At 45.2% G+C, this 22,148-nt stretch overlaps 2 protein-coding genes across 2 annotated transcripts; one reads left to right on the top strand and one right to left on the bottom strand.

Moving 5' to 3' along the window:
• Positions 1–298: 298 nt before the first annotated feature.
• Positions 299–936, top strand: LOC109786195 (histone H2B.3-like). Its single transcript, XM_020344785.4, has one exon. The coding sequence runs from the start codon at positions 381–383 to the stop codon at positions 789–791; it is 411 nt and encodes a 136-aa protein (XP_020200374.1). The 5' UTR covers positions 299–380; the 3' UTR covers positions 792–936.
• Positions 937–4,050: 3,114 nt separating this feature from the next.
• LOC141025721 (uncharacterized) lies at positions 4,051–4,599 on the bottom strand. The gene has a single exon (XM_073501633.1). It carries the CDS (start codon positions 4,597–4,599, stop codon positions 4,051–4,053), a length of 549 nt encoding a protein of 182 aa, XP_073357734.1.
• Positions 4,600–22,148: the final 17,549 nt, after the last annotated feature.

Genomic DNA, 22,148 nt, shown 5'->3' on the forward strand with positions numbered 1-22,148 from the left:
AGTATGGGCTTCGCCTGGTTGGTACGCGTCAAATATCAACTGACGGTACGATGTGTGTACTGGTACATGCACATGCATGGCCACACAGCCGGCTGCCAGTCATGTATCCCGTGCACGTTTCAGCCACGTCACCGATCCGCGCCAAAGCGCATCCGGGCCGTCAACCCAAACATCAGCCGACGGCTGAAACCGCTCCACGGCATCGATCCGAGGCACCAGCTTCTCCACCAACCACAGCCCGCGTCCTTCCTCCTCCAGTTTCCTATATAAATCTCGCCGCCCCCTCCCTCCTCCCCACATCGCAGCATCTGCATCCCCCGTCGCCTTCGATCCAAACCCCACCTCCCCACACCCTCGAATCATCAGCAGCAGCCGCTCCCATGGCGCCCAAGGCGGAGAAGAAGCCGGTGGCCACGGAGAAGGCCCCGGCGGGGAAGAAGCCCAAGGCAGAGAAGCGGCCGCCGGCGTCCAAGGAGGGCGGCGACAAGAAGGGGAAGAAGAAGGCCAAGAAGAGCGTGGAGACGTACAAGATCTACATCTTCAAGGTGCTGAAGCAGGTGCACCCGGACATCGGCATCTCCTCCAAGGCCATGTCCATCATGAACTCCTTCATCAACGACATCTTCGAGAAGCTCGCCGGCGAGTCTGCCAAGCTGGCCCGCTACAACAAGAAGCCCACCATCACCTCCCGGGAGATCCAGACCTCCGTCCGCCTCGTCCTCCCCGGCGAGCTTGCCAAGCACGCCGTCTCCGAGGGCACCAAGGCCGTCACCAAGTTCACCTCATCCTAGGCTTCAGACGCGTTTCATGAATCCATTGGATTCTGTATGTAGTTAGCTGCAACATTGTGTTCTGAATGTGTAATCTTGTGCTGCTTGTGGGACTGAAGAAATGTTCATGTGACTGCTCAATGAATATTCTTGCCGCTTGAAGAAATATTGCGTGTCACATCAGATTCTTCTTGCTGTTGTGTTTTTTGCTACTCGATTTCATCTGGAAGGTGTTTCTGTACTCGATTTCAGATACTTCATTTTTCTTCACTGTGCTTTTCCCTTCACAAATAGTCTCTGCAGATACAACCTCTGAAGTTGCACAAAGCTTGCCTTTGTTCTCATTTTAATTCTGTACTAGTATTTGTAGTTTGTATTTCTCGTAGTACTGTCCATGTCATGTTGTGAGGCAGCTAGCTTTGAATCAGACGAACATACAGATTTTTGTGTTCTCTGTTCCACAATGTGATGGAGGCGTGAATAATTACAAGAGCTGTGTTCTGTTCTGCACTTTTCTTGCACCAAATCAGGGAGTTATTTCAGGCTTTCTATTGACACTGCATCACTCCAGTAGAATTTCTGAACTTTTTCGAGGGAAGTAGAAGTACCGAGTTAAAGCAGCACCGTATGCCTAGTTGCAAGATTTCTAAAGGAAATAAAGTCTATTTTAACAGTTGCAGAATCGGGTGGCGTCCAGGTCTTTGTTGACCTTATCAGTTCAAGCCATCCCGACACTTTTATTCAAGCGGCACGAATATGCAATCGTGACACTTTTGTTCAAAGTTTCTATTCAATATTCGCATTATCCAAGACCGGTTTCTTGTTTCATCCTCTGCTAAATGTTGCCCTGTTTATGCATCAGTTTAAATAGCCGACAGAGGAAGCGAAAGTGCTCTTTTGATTTCCCGTGAGATAAAAACAGATTAGACATGGATGTCCTCCCTTTCAAATTCCAGAGTATAACACTGGCTTGCGAATGTGAAAGGCTGAGGAATCCCAAAGTTTTGGAACACTGCCATAGTATGAACATTGTGGAGACAAAATTCATTTCTCTGAATGAAGTGATTTCCAGTTGGAAATAAATGATAAATTCTCAACTGAAACCAACCATTTGGTAGAAACAAAACCTAAGTTCCCAAGCTCAAACTTTCAACAAAATTTATACTAAGTACCTAAGTACCGCATTTGAATTTATTTATTTTCTAAAACAGTTCGCCGAGTGCTAGGGAAAAACACTCGGCAAAGATGAAAATGCTAACGACTGCATTGGTTTATAGTGTCGGCAAAAATACTTTCTGTATGTAGTTAGCTGCAGGACTGTTCTGAATGTGCAATCTTGTGTTGCTTGTGGGTCTAAAGAAATATTCATGGGCTGCTTAATGAATGTTCAAAGTATGGTTGCGTGCCACATCCGATTCTTGCCTTTGTGTTTTTTACTATTCGGTTTCATCTGGAAGGGGTTCTTTACGTCTTGCTTCTGTATTTTATACTCATTCTGAAGTTGGAGATAGCTTGCTCTGGCTCTCATTTAAGTTCTGTACTATTGTTTATAGTTTGCATTTCTCTTATCAATTCGTGCTGCGAGGCAGCTAGGCTTTGAAATTTGGATCAGGAGTTGCCTTAATTCTTAAAAGGAAGGGACTGCCTCCAATGAAACCTGCAGATTTTGTGTTCTCTATTCCGCAATGTGTTGAGGCATATGCACAAGAGATCTCAATGCACAATGGAGAGGCTGAATAGCATCATTACAGTGACGCGTAGGCATGTGTTGAATGATTTTGTGGCGAGATGGATGAGAAATGTTAGACGTAGGGCTAATTTCCTGAGCAAGCTCCATCTAATGCAAAGGAGTTTGGGTGAGTGCAGTGAGGAATCATCCAAGGTCACTGCAAAATAAGTGTTGTGGTTTTAATTCAACCACTTATTTTGGATCGGAGGGAGTATTACTTACATACCATGAAAATAATTTCAGTTCAGAGCATGGTGAAGTGTAGCACTTACACGACCAGTGAAAATAAACAGTGTCATTGTTCTTAAAACTAATGTTGAATTCTTAGACGGATCCACGGAAGAATACAGACAGGGTACACGAGAGTAAAGGTGCAAAGTGAAAACGAACATACCTGTTTTAGAAGATAACTAGTAGGTGTACTACGTACTTGCATAGTTAGATTTTAACATATTTGGTATTTAATAAAAATATTTCTCTTTTGATTTTTGTGGATTCGAGAAAAAATCGCATTGTTCGGAACTACAGTTCTGAGTATATCCAAGGTTGCCCATCCATGTTTATATTGCTACGACAACTATATCGACTTTTTTTCACTTGTACGTCGTGGCATCATCTAAAAAGTCTTATGACCCTGCTAGTGTTCGTGAAGTAAAAAAAGAAGTCACTTATTTTGGGTCAGAGGAAGTATTTCACTCGAAGAGTTACATGAAGATGCTTGATAAATTAGATTTTAGTCGGTATGCCAAAATGTAAGACAATCTTTCGGATGTTATGCAAAACAATGAAAAATTATATTGCAATGCAACATATGGAGATAAAAGGATGCCTGCTTGGTTTTTGGGGTTTTGAATTTGTTTTAGAGTGCTCTCCCCCGTTTTCTTTTATTGGATCATCAAAAAGGTTCCTGAATCCCTGTTGTTTTCTTTATTGGTTGTTTCAGTTTTCTAGCTTTTTTATAAAAATAATTATTTTTCAAATTCAAAAAATTGTTCATGATTTTAAAAAATATTTCAAAAAATCAAAAGTATTTATTTTAAAAAATATTAGTTCATGGTTTCACAAAAATGTTCAAAAGTTGGAATTTCATAATTTGTTCATGTTTTTTAAAAATTATTTCATTTATTCCAAAATTGTTTGCTTCTTTCAAAAAATGGTCACAATGATCAAACATTGCTCGCCTTTTAAAAAAAGTTCATGTTTGAAAAAATTGTTCACAAATTTAAATAATGTTCATGTTTCAAAAACTATTTATTTTTTAAAATATTGTTCACATTCTCAAAAGCATTGCTACAGTGAACCACATGTCAGGAATTAGGCACTAGTAATCGGTCCCTAAAGTGCCCGTTACTACAATAGTACAATCCTCCAATGGGCCGGCTAGCCGGGCTGCCCCTGTGCCCCTCGTCGCTATTAGACCTAGGAGCTCCCACGAAAACTGTCAAATGAGGGAGAAACTATAAAAGGGCGAGATCCCTAATTAAGGGGCACCTCATGCAAAGATCATTCTCACCTTCTCAGAGGGTTTTTTTTGCGGGATAAAAGGGAGTTTTATTGCATTGTCACAGAGTTACAATCGAGAGGCCAAAGATCCTCAATACATGGTGGAACCGAGTGAACCCACACAGCCGTGGTTCTCTCGATGCGGCTATAGTTTGCCAACCGATCTGCAACACTATTCTGACTACGGTGTAATTTCTGAGGTAAAAACTCTCTTTCCTTCATCAGCTCTTTAATCTCCAGTACCAAATGCCCATATGCTGATTTGGTGAGGCCATCAGTAGCCAACACTGAGAGGCCAATCGCCGAGTCCGACTGCACAACCACCGGAAGTACTGTGTGTTGGATGGCCAAAGCCATACCCTGCATGATAGCATGGATCTCCGCCTCCAAAGCATCATTACAGTTAAACATGTAACAATAAGCCGCCAACAAAATCGTACCTGACCCATTTCTCAACACGATTCCGGTCGCTGCCGAGCCGTCTGCCTCCCGGAAGGAACCATCATCGGAAAGCGCGATAGTCCCTAGCCCAGGAGCCAACCATGGCGGCGCTGGATGTTTGAACTGAGTGTCGCCCTTCTGATCCGAGACCGGCATTTTTCCTTTTATTATTTCTTCCGTGGTAAAGCGACTAGCGAGCCGAATGGATTTGTAGTAACTGTCCAGATACTCCACTGTTGCCACCACCTATGGTACATCCTTGCCATGTGAGCAATCGTTCCGCAACTGCCATATACGCCAGACCAACATGATCACCATGTCTCGAACCTGATCAGAGCATTGAGTGAGTAGGTTCAGAAGCTATTCCTTGCCGGTATTGATCAGCAGATTATCCGACGGGAGAGGCCATCTAGCACGCATGTTTGTCCACAGAGTACGCGCATGATCACATGTGACTAAAGCATGGAATTCATTCTCCACAACCTGAGTGGTTGATAAGTGGCGTACTGTAGGTGCGCCGCTTACCGCAACCTGAGAGTTTTCCCATTTTACGTTGATTCATATATTCAAAACACTTTGTCTGTTAAATCACTGGTCCAAATTTTGAACTGTTTTCACTGTTGGATTTCTCGCATCAAAATCTTTGATACGTCTCCAGCGTATATACTTTTCCAAACACTTTTGCTCTTGTTCTGGCCTCTAATTTGCATGGTTTGAGTAAAATTAACCCAGATTGACGCTGTTTTCAGCAGGATTACCATAGTGTTGTTTTTGTGCAGAAATAAAACTTCCCGGTATTGGACTGGAAAATTTTGGAGATTTATTTTGGAAAATATAAAAAATACTGGAGCCAAAAAGTATCAAAAAGAGGCCGGGGGTGCCCACATGGACAAGTGGCGCGGGCCCCGGAGCGTCCTCTTGATCTAATTCCAACGCTATAAATTCACATCCGCTCGGAATAAAATCAGACAGAAAATGTTATCGCGCTTTACGATATAGAGCCGCCACCATCGTCAATTTCTTTGTCGGGAGCCCTATGGAGTCTGTTCGTGGCTTCGAAGAGAGGGTATCATCACTGTCGACATCATCAACCCTTCTCCATCAACAATTTCATGATGCTCATAATCATGTGTGAGTAATCTTCTTATAGGCATACTGGAGGTAGATGAGATTGGATGAAATTTCTTATGTAATCATATCAATTTGTTAGAGCAACTCTAGCAGACCCCGCATCCCGCCGGCCCGCAAAACGCGTTTGCAGTTCGTGCAAAACCGCTTTTGCGGGCTAGCTCGGGCTGGCACAGATGCAGACCCCCCAAACGGATCCGTAAAAAAGTATATCCGCGGAATATGCCTTTTTACGGGTCGGCTTTGCGGGGTCTGCTCTTTGCGCCGCTGCATCCCGCATATCATCGGCCCGCAAATATCAAATCCAACATAATTCAACAATCGAAAACAAACTGAATTATTCAAATCAAACATAATACAATAATCATCCGCATTACAAATAATTATTCAAATCACCGTAGCAAACTTAAATAATGCAATACAGAACTTGTCATGAATACAAATACAAATGAATAAAAAAATTAGTCACTGTCCAGCCCTTTGCCAATGGTGCTCAATGAGATCATCCTGAAGTTGAAAGTGTGTGTCTGCATTTTCAATCTCCTTGTATGTCTGAAGAAAAGCTCTAATGCGGTTTGGGTCTCTAGCTGGTTTGACACGGCTACCCACATTGTCGTAAAAGAATTCTAAGTTCATTCATCTTTCATCTTCAAGAATCATATTGTGCAGGATAACACAGCATGTCATGATGTTCTTCAAGGTTTTCTTATCCCAAAAACGAGCAGGACCACGGACAATGGCAAACCTAGATTGCAAAACACCAAATGCTCTTTCAATGTCTTTTAGGGCTGCCTCTTGCACCCTTGCAAATTCACATTGTTTTTTTGTTTTGGGTTCTTTGATGCTCTTGACAAATGTGCACCAAGGAGGGTATATACCATCTGCAAGATAGTACCCCTTTGTGTATTCATGCCCATTGATAGTGTAGTTGCAAGCAGGAGCATCACCACTAGCAAGCCTAGCAAACAAATGGACCGTTGCAACACATTGATATCATTGAGAGTGCCCGGCATACCAAAAAAGCAATGCCAAATCCATAAATCCTCGGATGCTACGGCCTCTAGCACAATTGTTGCATCACGAGACTTGCCACAATACATTCCTTGCTAAGCCTTGGGGAAATTTTTCCAATTCCAATGCATACCATCAATGCTACCTAGCATGCCAGACCAACCTCTCATCTCATTAGATGCCATCAGTTTCTTTGTGTCATCTTCATTGGGTACCCGAAGATACTCAGGACCAAAGACACGGACGATCACTTTTGTAAATCTACGCACAGACTCAATTGTGCTATCTTCACCAATGCGAAGATACTCATCGACATAGTCAGCCGGAATGCCATATGCAATCACCCGCATAGCTGCGGAGATTTTTTGATATGCACTAAATCCCTTTAAGCCCACGACATTCCTTCTTTGAGTAAAATACCGGCAATTTGCCTCGCAAGCTTGAACAAATTTCACAAAGAGGGATCGGCGCATTCGGTACCTTCTCCGGAAGAGGTGCGGAGGATATGTAGGATTCTCCGCGAAATAGTCTTGCATCAACATCTCGTTCCCAAGATGGCGATTCCGAGGAATGCACAGACGCCCGACAGTCGATCCTCGCCTCCTCTTCCGGTGCTCGTCTTCATGCTCCTTCACGGCAAGCGCCATGACTAATGTTTGCTGCCGAAAGGTCGCAAGCATGGTCTCAACATCCGAGTCGTCCGAATCGGATGAATCGGAGAGTAAGAACTTCTCGCAGAGGGTCAACTCCATCTACACGCATACCGGCAAGTCAATCAACTACACAACTCGCAAATATCATAAAAAAGGGACTAACCGGTGGCGGCTGATCCCGGGCGGCGACGAGGGGGCGCGCTCGACGGTGGTTGATCCCCGGCGGCGGCGACGACGAGGGGCGGCTCTTGTCGCCGGATCCAGGGGGTCGGTGCAGCGGCTCGGCGCGGGAGGGTGTGGGGTGGCCCCGCGGCGTGATTCCGCCCGCAGATATGGCCGGAATCGCCGGCGGCGGGCAGGCGGAAGCAAGGGCGGGCGGCGGCGGAAGGAGGGGGGAAAGGCGCGCGGGGCTGAAATGGCCCTCCCGCCAACTTCTTCTCTCTGATGCAGGGCACCGCAGCCGCGAGGGGGAAACCCGCGTTTTCCCGGGTTGGGGTCGGATGCGGGGTCTGGTCAGGCAGGTTTTCCAGCCCATACCCGCATTTTGGCAGTTATTTTGCGGGTCGGGGGCGGATGCGGGGTCTGCTAGAGTTGCTCTTAGGGCTTGATCTCTAGTATCCACTATGTTCTGAGATTGATGTTGTTATGACTTTACTATGCTTAATCCTTGTCACTAGGGTCCGAGCGCCATGATTTCAGATATGAACCTATTATGTTTTCATGAATATATGTGGGATATTGATCATATCTGCATGTTGTATGCACCTGTTATTGTTTTTGAACTGTAGACCCCAAGGTGACAATAATTGAGATACTCTCCGGAGATGACTACAATTTGAGGAGTTCATGTAATCACTATGTGTAAATGCTTTGTTCTGATTCTCTATTAAAAGAAGCGCCTTAATTATCCTTAGTTTCCATTAGGACCCTGCTGCCACGGGAGGGTAGGACAAAAAATGTTATGCAAGTTCTTATTGCAGTCACGTATGACTATATACAAAATACATATCTACATATGATTGATGAATTGGAACCTGCTCTATTACTAACGACCCCTTCGATGATAAAACCTCGGTCGGGCCGACATGGAAGCAACCACCTTAGCATATCCTGGGACCATTTGTCATGATCGTTGACTAGCCGAACAGACAAACCTGTTACTAGTGATGGATTATCGTCACCATAAACTATATTAGGTGACAAATTGGCCAATCAAATATTACAGTCTTGGCCGTCACCGAAAATGCACATAGGTGATAAAACTGGGTTTGTCATCTAAGATATGATCTTAGGTGAAAAAAAATGTGGAACCATCGAGGTTTTATTTATTGTGATGCTTCAGTGGTGACGGCCGAAAATCCTCACCGTCACATTTTTGGTGGCGAAAATTGGTTTCACATGACACAAGTGAACCGTTGCTAAAAGCCCTCTGTTTTGTAGTGCACCTACATAATATAAACCTTCTGATAGGACAATGCTTCATCCAAATGTACATATCATTTGCAGTGTGTGATAGCAATGAATTATCTGAATGCCCTCAAGGGTGTGCACGTCGACGCGCAGCGCGTCCAACAAAAACGCATTGAGGAGCTTGCCCAACAAGGGTAGCCCAACCCCCCAGCATGACCACGTCCTCCATCGTCACCGTGGTCTCGCCCCACAAGAAGAAGAACATGTTTGTATCTCTAGATCAGAATGTTGCGAGCTAGACCAGTAGATCCTCGTCACACCCCACATGACATGTGGTTGAGATAATGACGTCAAATATATCAACTCTCTTCCACAGGCCCTCAAGAAGCGGCCGAAGCATGGTCACCTAGCGCCTACACAACTTCGAGCAGGCGGGCTAGCCCTTCCATTCCACCCGGAGCTCGTCACCAAGAAAGGGGCCTCCAATACGTCGCAGGGAGGGCACGACTGAGAGACGAGTGGCATTCGCATGGAGCAGGATGAAGTAGGATGATCGGGGGGTTGGGCGGGAGCGATCTGTGTCGAAGATGTTCATTGCAATGGATTCCTGGACCAAGAGCTCCTCCTTGTTGGACATTACAGAGGGGGGTTTCATGTGGTTTGGTTTAGTTTGTTTGAGAGAGATAGAGAGTGGGGTCTGCCATGGAGAGGAGTCCTATATACCTAAATAGTTGATCCCCACTATCTCCATTTCTTTCAACATGCACACATGCCACCTCATCACACATGTCAAATAATCACCCGACCAAATATTTCTCTTATCATGCATGGGGAATGCTATTTATGTTCTCTCTCAACATGCACACATCTCAACTCACCAAACATGTCACTTTATTACATACTTGGACAATGCTACTTATATTATACAAAATATTTATAATTGTATAATAATTAGATACAATAAAGTATATGTATTTAAATTTACATTTCCATATCATACTTTCAGAGAACTAAAACTTATCAAATATTGCATATAATAAATTATATGTACTTAAATTTATATTTTCATATCCTAATTTCAGATAATCAAACCTTATCAAATATATTGCAACCAGTTGTTGTAGCAACGCGTGGGGGGTAAAGTAGTTAAGTGTGAGCAAAAGTGCAACCCTCCAAAGTAGTGACTTGAAATGTCAAGAAGATTGATCTATAGATGGGATATTTGTGGTACATGCAATTTATCATGAACCATTTATTTAGTATGATGAGATGGTTGATGTCAACACATCAATATCTCCTTTGATGCAATAGGTGACTAATATTTATTTTTACAAGGAACAAAAATGTAGCATTGATGCATATATATATAGTATAATGCGCAACAAGACAAGAAAAAACTAACAGGTTGACTAATGCATATTATATGCTACAAACAACATTGGTATCTAAACATTGTACATCTAAATTTTACAAGACAACTATTGATTATTTAAAATGAACGTCAAATTTTATATGTGGAAAGAAAAATATATATGTATATATGGCAATGCTAGAAGAATTACAATCAATATACAATAATCAATAGCAATGATGGGTTATCTTATAATCAAGAGCATGAGTAGGATGGGATATCTTTGAAGTTAAGTCACTTATATTGTATTAATATCCTAAATTAATTGTTGGAAATTATTTTTAATTTTAGAAAATATAAGTGGGTTAAATTCAAAGAGAAAGCTAAAATTAATTAGCATTAATTTATATATATATATATATATATATATATATTCTTATTTAGTACCATGATATAATGATAGTTTATTATTTGAAGATAATCTAAAATTAATTAGCATTAATTTTTATATATTTTGTGATTAGCATTAATTATTTATATATTTGGTCAATAAAATCATTAAAGCATGGTAAAAAAGGAAATGTATAAAAATTAATGATAATTAATTTTAGATTTATCTTCAAATATCACTCACTTATAATTTATAAATTAATAAATAAATCCCAATATATTTAATTCTTTAATTTAGGATATTAATATTATATTAGGGACTAAACTTTGAAGATATCCCATCCTGCTCATGCTCTTGATTATAAGATATCCCATCATTCCTATTGATTGTTTTTCATTGAATATATTTCTTCTAGATTGGCATATAAAATTTGACATTAATTTTAAACAATCAATAGTTGTCTTATAGATGTACAATGTTTAGCTATATACCAATGTTGTCTGTAGCATATAATATGCATTAGTCAACCTATTTGTTATTTTATTGTCTTGTTGCACATTATACCGTAGATATGTATCAGTGCTATATTTCTATTCCTTCTAAAAATAAATATTATCACCTATTGCATGAAAGGAGATACTGGTATGTTGACATGAACCATCCGACCATACTAAATAAATGGTTCATAATAAATTGCATGTACCACAAATTTCTCATCTATAAATCAATATTCTTCACATTGGAAGTCACTAGGATGGAGTGTTGCACTCGTGTTCACACTTAACTACATGATACCCTGCGGTTGCTGCGAAAATTGGTTGCAATATATTTGATAAGGTTTGGTTCTCCAAAATTAGGATACGAAAATGTAAATTTAAATGCATATAATTTATTCTAGCTAATATTTGATAAGATTTGGTTCTTTGAAATTAGGACATGAAAATGTAAATGTAAATATGTATAATTTATTGTACTTAATTATTATATAATTGTAAATATTTTGGAGAATATATGTAGCATTCTCCAGTATGTGATAAAGTGACATGTTTGGTGACTTGGGATGTGTGTATGTTGAGAGAGAACATAAATAACTTTCCCATGCATGGTAAGAGAAATAACTAGTGGGGTGATGATGTGATATTTGCGGTGAGGTATAATGTGTGCATGTTGAGGTAAATGGAGATATTGAAGATATATAAACTATTAAAGTACTCCCTCCGTCTGAAAATACTTGTCATCAAAATGAACAAAAAAGATGTATTTAGACGTATATTAATTCTAGATACATCCTTTTTATCCATTTTGATGACAAGTATTTTCGGACGGAAGGAGTATATATATAGGATCCTTTCTGTGCCAATCCCCACTCTCTCTCTCTCTCAACTAAACCAAACCACAGGAAAAAACCCCTCTGCCATGTCCAATGAGGAGGAGCTCCTGGTCCAGGAATCCACTGCCACGGACATCTCCGGCGCGGACCGCTCCCATCCAACCGCCCGATCGGCCTACTTCCTCCTACCCCGCGCGGACGCCACTCGTCCCCCCGTGCTGCCATCCCCGCGACGCAGTGGAGGCCCCTTTCTTCATGGCGAGATCCGGGTGGAATGGAGGGGCTGGCCCTCCTCCTCGAAGCTGTGGAGGTGCTGGGTGACCAAGCTTCGGCCACTGCACGAGGGCCTGTGGAAGAGAGTTGGTATATTTGACGCCATCCTCTCAACCACATGGCGGGTTCGGCGTGACGAAGATCTGCTGCTCCAGCTCGCGGCGTTCTGGTCCAGAGAGACCGGCACGTTCGTCTTCCCGTGGGGCGAGGCCACGGTGACGCTGGAGGACGTGGCCGTGCTCGGGGGGCTACCTCTATTGGGCATGCCCGTGTGCGCGGCGTTGCCGGACGCGCTGCGCGGGGACGTGCACGCCCTTGAGGGCGTTCGGAGCGCTCTGAACCGGAGCAAGAGCAAGAAGCCAAACTATTCCTCGTGGGTAAAGTACTTCCTCGAGCGGCCACCGGAAACTGATGCAGGAGGCGACCGTGGAGACAAGGCCGCTGGATTGCTCGAGCACGGGGCGTTCTTGGCCATGTGGCTGTCTGAGTACGTGCTCCCGTCGCCGCCGTGTGACGTGGTTCTGGCGCGGGTGCTCCCCATCGCCGCCCAACTGGCACGCGGCCAGCCCGTGGCTCTCGCACCTGCGGCGCTTGCTAGCATCTACAAGTGCTTGTCCACGCTCGCCGGGTGTGCCCCGCTCCAGATCCTCCAGCTTTGGGTCTGGGAGCGGTTCCCGGAGCTTCGCCCAGAGAAGAAGGTATCCGCCCACAACAATGACAACGGCGTGCCGGCCAGGGCTGCAAAGTGGCACAACGTCAGAGAGCTGCTTGACCCGAGGTACATCCATGCTGTGTTCATGTCACCAGGGAGATTTGAGTGGATGCCTTATGGCAGCAGCAGCTTTGGCGTGCCACCCGGCAATGGCGGCCGTCGGGTCCATGGCCAGGACATAGCAAGAAGCGAGGAGCTGCTAGCCATGGCGCTATGCCTTCACCCTTGCGAGCTGGTGGGCATCGATTGCATCGAGCAGTACTGTCCGCACCGTGTCGCGCGGCAGCTGGGCTTCGATCAGGACGTGCCCGGGGATGTCTGTCGTGTCAACTCGGATCCAGTGGCCGCGTGGTCAACCTATAAGATAGAGGCTAGATCCTTTGCATTCATCTTTCCAAATCGCGACGCCGGCGTGACCGTTGAGTATGCGCGGTGGTGGGAGCCATACTCGTCCGCATGCGCAGCTCATGTTGCTAATGCTGCAAGGACAAAGAAGCTGGTTCATCCGAGTAAAAGAATGATGGAAGAAGCTACTGTGGTTGATCTGCAGTCAACATCTGAAGACATCGTGGCCATCAACGATAATGACTCCCTCAAAGAATCTGAAAAGGATGTTGAGGTGGCCGCGATGCTTACGAAATCATCCGAACCGGTGAACGAAAATGTTGAGGTAGCCGAGAGAGTGGTTTGTGCTAGAACACCGTACTATCTTAGGCCATTTGGGCAGGCCAAATATGGCCAGGCGGGCCCAAGCAGGAGAAATTCGGATCAAGAATTTTTCCAGCCAAAACGGGAAGTGGGGACGATGGAAATGATTAAGCAAGCATCTGAAGCTCGAGAGGCCGAGAAGATTGAGTTGGAAAAACAGATTCATAGTCTGAAGAAACAGATTTGGGGCTAAATCAGGTTTTCGACTTTTTCATAAGTTGTTCTTTATTGCAGGAATGTGCTATGTCATGAAGTGAGCAGATAGGATATTATCATTAGGTTGGCCAAAAAAAATTATCTTTACATGAGAGACTGTATTGTACTTTTATGCATTTTGGGGATGAACTTCACCTTTACCCCATTAATTATCGTGTACGCTCTCTCTGATTTGCTCTGACCTTATGCTAGAAAAACACTATCTCACATGCAAAAGTTCTATTCCAGTCATACAGATGCAGTTGACTTTTTCAATTTGTCGAACTGCAATACTGTGATTTCGTATTAATTAGTGTGTGTGAATTAAGCTGGCTGACCTGTGCAGTACTGTGATTTCTTACTACCAGTCCTAAGCTGATTGATCTATCTTATGTGCTCATAGTTCATGTTTTGCAACATGATGCATGGATGATCTATAAGTTAGTACTGGTAAACATAGAAAGTAATACATAGGCGAATTCAAAAGGGTACCTTGATCCTTCCTTTCCTCATCAATATACAATCTGTAGTTTACACATAGACAGACCGATTACACATATGCAAGTGCAAAAAAGATTTATTATTCGAAAAAGTATGTTTTTGGTCCCTCAAGTTTACCAAAAGTATACAACTGGCCCCTCAAAAAAATTTGGGTGACATTTGGCCCCTCGAGTGTATAAACCGGGTAAGTTTCATCCAAAACCTGGTTTCAGTGGGAAACCGGCCGTGTGGCAGCGGCTTTCTCTGTCCTCACTTGTCACATCGGATGGGCTATTTGGTCAAACCCATCACCCACGCACATCCCCCCCCCCCCCCCCCCCCCCGGGTGTGCCCTGATCCCCTTTCTCCCAAACCCAACATTCTGTGGTGATGGTGCTGGTAGAAGCTATGGCAGCAGCGCACCGTTGTTCTTTCCCCTTGACTTGAGGAACTAAATGTCACCCAAAAATTCTTGAGGGGCCACTTTTATTCTTTTGGTAAACTTGAGAGACCATAAGCGTACTTTTCTCTTATTATTATACAAAAATGGTTAAGAAAAAAGATAAAGATCTATGTCATGATTTTTTAGGAATCATCAAAGGATTTACCTTGCCACTCGCTTGGAGAATAGTGCTTGGAGTGGTAGAATTCATCCCGGCGAGGTTCATGATTGTGGTACCTGTGTAAAAGAGTGCATGGGCATTATCGCCAGCCAAAACAACTTAACACCACTCATGAGAACATTGTGTCATCGAGTTCCCTTCGCGAAATTTCCTCCTCACTACCTGAAGGTGGTGGTTGTGAAGTGGGAGATGATTTGAGGGCATGGAAGGAGGCACTTGGAGAAGACAAGGGGTGGTGGAGCTCCCGACGGTCCTCGCTGGATTTGAAGGCGACGCTATTGAGAAATCGGATGGCGGCGGGGGCTGGGAGAGGCATGGGTTTCTAGGGTTAGGGATAGGTGGCAGGGTATATATTGAAAGGAGAACGTAGATTGGCCGTAGGATCTCCATCAAGAGATACCTAAACTTGATTGGGTTTTTCTGAACAGAAAATCATTCCCTTTAATTATAACTCCGATACGTCATATGCTCGCACTTTATTTTCCTTTTCTGTGTAATTGAAACTTTTCCTATTTATAATATTGGCCACCAATTAATAGCCATTCGTGCATATAGACGCATTTGTGTATTTTTGTATTTCATCGTTTTAACTCTTAGTGAAATTATCTGAATGCATTTTGGCTAGCTCGTATGAGAATCGAAAGGATGGAGTGAACCGAAGATTTGACCATGAAAAATTTAAATTATATGTCTGAATTGCCTCAGAAAGTAATTTCACATTGTTTTTTAATTTTATGGATATATTGTAATCAGAAGTAATGGTCAAACTTGTTTTCTGAAGTTTGCTAATGTCCGAAAGAATCACACGTTTTACATCATTGGATGGATATCAGAGTCAATAAGAAAGATTTGATATCATTAACCCACGAGATTTGGTCTCTTCTCTTTTCAATTTTCTTGAACAATCTTCTCTCTTCATTTCAGTTCACCGACTGCAACCGGTCGAGGCCATTAATTACTCCACAGTAGCTATCGGAACCTCCAGATTGACTGTTCAGTTTGATCCTGAGGTTCAGGCCGGCTGGGGATGCAATGCTTCATGGGTTTGAAGGACTGGAGCCCCGGATTTTGACTTGTGTTTAAACCGTGCTAGGTGTAACATGTTATAGTCTGTATGTTTGGTAGCATTTAAGGAGAGCGCAACTCCGATCTTGATCAGGGTCCAGAGCCAAATCGCCTGTGTTTCAGTTACCAGTGTAGTCATTTTATCAAGTGCTGGTGACCAAATGGCGCAGCCATCCAAAGTGTTTAAACTGTGCTAGGTAGACCGTAGACGTAACATCTTAGTTTGACTGTTTGGTGGTATTTCAATTGCTACCTCGTAAGCCAAAGGTTACAAAAGAATCTCAATAATCGGAGTCTAACACGGGTTAGGCCAACTTCAATGCGCCGACCCATTTGGTCCGCACGCGTCCGTTTGGATCGAAACAACAGAAATCGTAGCCCAATGCGCCGACGTCCACCTGCTACCCATTTCCGGCCCAATTTGGGCCTGGTTTGTGTCGGCATGGACACTGCACGGATACATAGGACGCTCTCCCTTGTCTCCGGGCCCGCCCATAGGTGGCACATAGGCCATTTTCCACCTTCGGCCATGCCGCCCTCGCCGCCGCCGCCCACTTCCCGCCGCTTGGACGATGCCCAGGCCGCCACCCTCATCCACCCACTCCCCCGACCTCAACGCCGCATCCGAGGCACACCCTTGCCGGTTTTGGTGGCCTCTTACCACCGTCGTCGTAGCACGAGAAGGCATGGATGTTGGGCCTCCACTTCTGCTGGCCTCGCACTCCCAAGCAGTCGGCACCACCCTCGCCTCCACTTCAGCCGGCTAGCTGCATGTACGTGGAGGGCGTGGGGCTCTTCATCAGTCGTTACCCCACCATGCCCACAAGGTGTTCGACATTTTGCTCGCAAGGTACCATGGACAGTGGGGATGAGTTCTTTTTCAATAATTTTATTTGTTCATCGAACGATCATGATTTTGTGGTTGCGACTATGGTAGTCGATGACCACATTGCTAGGCAGCGGCTGAGGTTTAGGGGATTGATCCGGGGCCATGTTCCGACATTGAACCACAACAGAGAGAGCGGCCATTGCCTACTCTACGCGGATTACTTTCAGTGAAGCCCCACTCTTCAATCCCAAGATTTGGCGTTGTTTCTGAGTGGCGAGACATGTGTTCAACCGTATTCGGGAAGGAGTGGTGGCATATGATGATTATTTTGATGCAAAGAGGATGCCCTTAGAAAGGTTGCCTTGTACTCTTTTCAGAAATGCACTGCAGCTATTCGGATGCTTGAATACGGAATTCCCAATGATCTTCTGGATGAGTATTTCCGCATGAGTGAGTCCACATGTCTTGCATCATTGTACAAGTTTTGCGAGGCTGTGGCAGGAGTGTTTGGCCCGGAGTACCTGAGAGAGCCAAATACTGCGGATAGAGCCCGGTTGTTGGCGATCAATGCAAAGACAAGCTTTCCGGGAATGCTTGGTAGCATAGATTGTATGCACTGGAAGTGGAAGAACTGTCCATTTGCTTGGCAGGAGTAGTATAAGCGGCATGTTAAAGCTTGCACTGTCATACTTGAAGTTCTGGCTTCACAAGATCTTTAGATTTGACACTCCTTTTTCAGCATGGTTGGTTCTCGCAATGACATCACGTGCTTCAACGCTCTTCGGTGTTTGAAAGGCTTGCAAAAGGGTCAACTTTGAGATAAATGGCCACCATTACAACAAGGGATACTACCTAGTTGATTAAATCTATCCTCAGTGGTCAACTCTTGTGAAGATAATATCCAATCCGATAGGAGAAGAGGGCTAGGGTTGCCCAAGCACAAGAGAGTGCTAGGAAGGATGTGGAGCATGCTTTTGGTGTGCTTCAATCTCAGTGGGCTATCATTCATGTTAGAAGGGATAGAGAGAGATTGGTGGAATCGTTGATTTATTGCTTGAGCCTCGTGGGCATATATATAGGAGTACATGGTCATCTTGGAGTACAAGGCAAGGTAGAATAAATCCTACACTATCCTGTGTTTCCTAAATAAACATTATACTCAACATCCCCCGCAGTCACAACGGTAGCGACGCAGACGGTGAGACTGGAGAAGAATCTGAAGGCAAGCCGTCGGACCCCCCCCCCCCCACAGTCGTAATGGTCGATGCATCGCACAAGGTGTGGCTAGAGTGGAAACCGACGAGGTTGCTCAAGCAAGGCGGTGGCCTTTTGTGCCGTTTTATCGATGTAGCCGAGAGCGTAGGGTGGTGTAGCCGTGGTCGAGGTAGCCATGCATGCGAAGAACGCCGTGGTCGATGTCGAGTCGGGGTGGCCGGTGTCGAGGAAGTCACCGTGGAGCCGCGGGTGCAAGGAGGCACCGAGTTAGTCATGGGCGCAGTAGTGTCGAAGAACTGGTGCGCCCGGAAAAAGACGGGGTTGACGAGGCGTCGCGCCGGGTGTGCCAAGCCCGGTGACACGTTGTGGACGAAGGCATGCATCGGTGTTGCCAGCACAGGGCATGTGTAGACGGACGAAGACGAAGTTGACGAAGCGTCGCACCAGGCTTGCCAGGTCTGGGGAAACGTCCTGGACGAAGGCACGCATCGGTATTGCCAGCACCCGGATGCGTGGACTGGGACCTGCACGAGTTATACGCCATGTCGAAGAAGTCAGAGAGGCCAGCAGAAAAGGGGACTCGATGACGGTTGCGACGCCAATCGGCGCGGGGCCGATGTCGCTGACGGTGGTCGGAGTATATGAAGTGGTCGGGGGAGATCATGGTGACGCTAGCGACCGGCTGGTGTTGGACGAAAACGAAAGGGGTGGACGGGCGGCGCGGCTCGGGTGAGCGAGAAGCGGCGGCGGCTGGGTTAGGCGCGGCGATGCTCGAAGTAGGCGAGGAAGAACCCGACTATGTGACGAAGACCGGCGCGGATGGTGGCGTCCCCACGCCAAGGGAGGCGGCGCGACACATACCACGGGAAGTCGATGCGCGGGGACGGCGGAGTGGACCGCGCACCGCGGCGCTACGGCCCGAATGGGCGACGCAATAGCAACACGAGGGTCAGGGCGGCGACAGGAAGACCTCGGGGCGGCGACGTGGACCGCGTGCCACGCTCGCTACGGCCCGATGGGGCGACGCAGCGGCAGCGCGAGGGTCGGTGCAGCCAAGGGGACGGCCTGAAGCAGACGGTCTCGGGGCGGCGGTGGACCGCGAGCCGCAGCACTATGGCCGAAGGGGCAATGTAGCAGCAGCACGCGTGTTGGTGCAAACACGAGGACGGCCTCGGACGACGGTGTGGACAGTGTGCCGCGGCACTACGGCCCGAAGGAGCTACACAGCTGCGGTGCGCGAGTAGATGCAGCCATGAAAAGAACCACGGCGGTGCGGTGCTGTGGCCCGACAGGGCGACGCAGCAGCCGCCTTTGCTCGATCAGTGGAGATGTACAGATACTCGATGACGATGTCTATGAAATCCAGCGAAGAGACGCGTATACGGTTGATCAGACCATAGTCACGGTTGGCAAGATCAAGAAAACGAAGATGTCGGTGAGGTATCCAAAACACGCATGCGCGACTCGGACGTGGCAGGAGTACGACCTGGCAAAGACACATGCTGTGCAGGGACGCGTCTAGGCTTGCAAGCGGCAACACCCGCCTAGAATGCAACGCGCACGAGCAGGCAAACCTGCGCAGGACGTGTTTCAGATCGGATCCCGATCATGATCTCCAAAACACCCTCGTCCAGGACATTGCATCGCGCATGCAACGAGCTGATGCACGTGAGCACTGCATCGAAGCTAGCCTGCAGACGGAGCATGAGGCCACCTGCGTCGTTATCGTTGAAGTCGCGAGAGACGCGCCGGGACGAACGAGGCGGAGGCCGGTGCAGTGTCAGCCAAGGTTGAAGTAGATGCGCGCGAAGAATCGACGAGCGGCGGCGGGCGATGCAATCTGATTTTAGATCGGTAAACCAAAGAAAAATAACACCATCAATCGATCGGCGAGAGAGAAAATCCGGAGCAAGGGCTAGGGAAAAATATTCTTTAGGGCAGCCGGTTAACACGATCGGCGGACAAACCCTAGATACGGTTGGTGCAGCCCCCGGCGGCAGTCATGGGGGACGACCATCCCAAGAGCGGCGCGTGGGTGCGAAAGCTGCGGCGGCTAGGGTTTAGGATCGAGGTAAGGCTGCTACCATGTTAGAAGGGATAGAGAGATTGATGGAATCGTTGATTTATTGCTTGAGCCTTGTGGGCATATATATAGGAGTACATGGTCATCTTGGAGTACAAGGCAAGGTAGAATAAATCCTACACTATCCTATGTTTTCTAAATAAATATTATACTCAACAGTTCATCAGCCCGCTAGAACATGAAGCCGGCGTAAGATGTGTATGATGATGACTGCTTGTGTGATCATGCACGCCATGTTCGTAGAGGATCATGCACACCATCTTCAATGAAAGGTTTTTGTCTCAGGGTGAAAATGTTGTGCCTGAGCATGGACTAGCAACTTGGCATAGTTCACCCAATTTCATTGTGAAATGTGTGATTGGGCAACTCACATTTAACCCAAAATAATTTGGTTGAGCACATGTGAACTCACCTTGTCAACCAATAGAGGTATCGCCCAATTTCCTTTAATATATTTGTGAAATTTAAATTTGATTGTAAACTATGAGTTTTTTATTTTGCTGTAAACTAATTATTATTCTGGTGTGAAACTATGTGATTTATTTGGTTGTAACTATGTGCAATGTTTATTTTTAGTTAGATTTATATGCATGAAAGTCTAAACTGCAAAATTGAGTAAATTTAGCCGGCTACCGGCCGGGTGGACCAAATGGGTTCGTCATTTGGGCGTACTGGCCAACAAAACACGGACGAGGGCGGACAGGGCGCCTCCAGCCGACCCAAACGAACAAAAAACAGACCAAATTCGTGTTCGTTTCTGTCGGCGCGTTGGAGTTGACCTTAGAATTCTCTGTAGTAGCACCGCAGTACACCGACCTCACTTTTCATTTGCACCACAACGGGGTGCGATACTGCAGAGGATCTCAACAACCTTGACATGCTACTAGTGGGTGAAGTTTGTCGTTTTGGTTGGAGTTCAGGTTTTTGCCAAGAAGACTTGTACGAGATCTCACATTAGGTGAGATTGTGAGATTAATCCTAAAAATTCATATTTACACATTTTGAAAAAAAAAACTAAAATTATTTGACAACATCCATGTGGGTATGTCTAGAACTCCGAAAAAAAATCAGCTCAAAAATCGATGTACATTTAGATATACAAAAAAGACAAATTGAAATGTGAATAGTGGCAGCTTTGGGTGAATAGTACTTTGACACTATTCACATCTGATTTTGTGTTTTTGTTTATATTAATGTAAGTTGAATTAGGAGCTGAAACTTTTTGAGATTGTACATCAAACATTGATGTGTGTCTAAAAAAAAATTGAGAATATTTGAACATGTATTTAAAAAAATTTGATCTCATTGATCTCACCTAATGTGAGATCTCACACAAGTCTCCTCGGCGTTTTCTTGGCACCCGGGACCCATGAAGCACGATATTTTTTTCCTTTCGAAGTAGGTATTTTAAAGTCTCAAAAAATGATTCTTTTATACAAATACAGTTGGATATTCCGTGCATACCTGTCCTTTTTTAAAAATAATATGATAAATAAGACACTACCCAAAAAAGATAAAAATCTGGCCCAAAAAACAACAAATACGCAAGCACATGTTGGTTCATGTGTTTGTCTTTTTTTCATCTTTTGTATACGTTGCATATAAATATGTATATTGGAATATGCACACACATGCAGCACAACTATGTATACACACACAAAAAGTTTCAATATTTTTGAGGTATAACTAATATTTTGTAGTTATAAAAAACTAATATTTTGTAAAAAAGATCGGGCTCCTGAAGCCCGGCCACCAAAGTGCATTTTCGACCTTGGTTGGCTCCCTATAAAGCGCGAGAGCTGCCATGCCCTTATATTGTGCGACTACGCCGTTAGGGTGTCACTCTTTGCGGGCGTCTCTCCAAAAAGGGTTTTAACTCCTCAAAAAAAAACTTATGATGAGTTAAACCACACTTAGTTGAACTCTCAAAGTATTTAGATGGTTGAGTTTTTCAGGAGAAGGGTTCGTCGGCTCTCATATTTGATCATCGGTTCTCATATCTTCATCGCCGTCGGCTGGGAGCTCGTGGCTCAATTAGGCCATCGTCAAGCTTCGTTTCATTGGAAACAAACCGCCAGAGGACAAAAAAATTTGTGACCCTCCTTTTGACTGGAGATGCCCATGCTTCTTCAGCGAGGCGTCATACCCATGCAACCCTAGCCAGATGGGCTGGGATGACTCCTATACGTGTGTGGCATGGCACAACCCACTCAAGCACGCAAACTACACAGGTCGTGCTTGGCTGGCA

The sequence above is a fragment of the Aegilops tauschii genome, chromosome 6 (assembly GCF_002575655.3).
Source record: "Aegilops tauschii subsp. strangulata cultivar AL8/78 chromosome 6, Aet v6.0, whole genome shotgun sequence".
In the NCBI taxonomy this organism is placed as follows: domain Eukaryota; kingdom Viridiplantae; phylum Streptophyta; class Magnoliopsida; order Poales; family Poaceae; genus Aegilops; species Aegilops tauschii.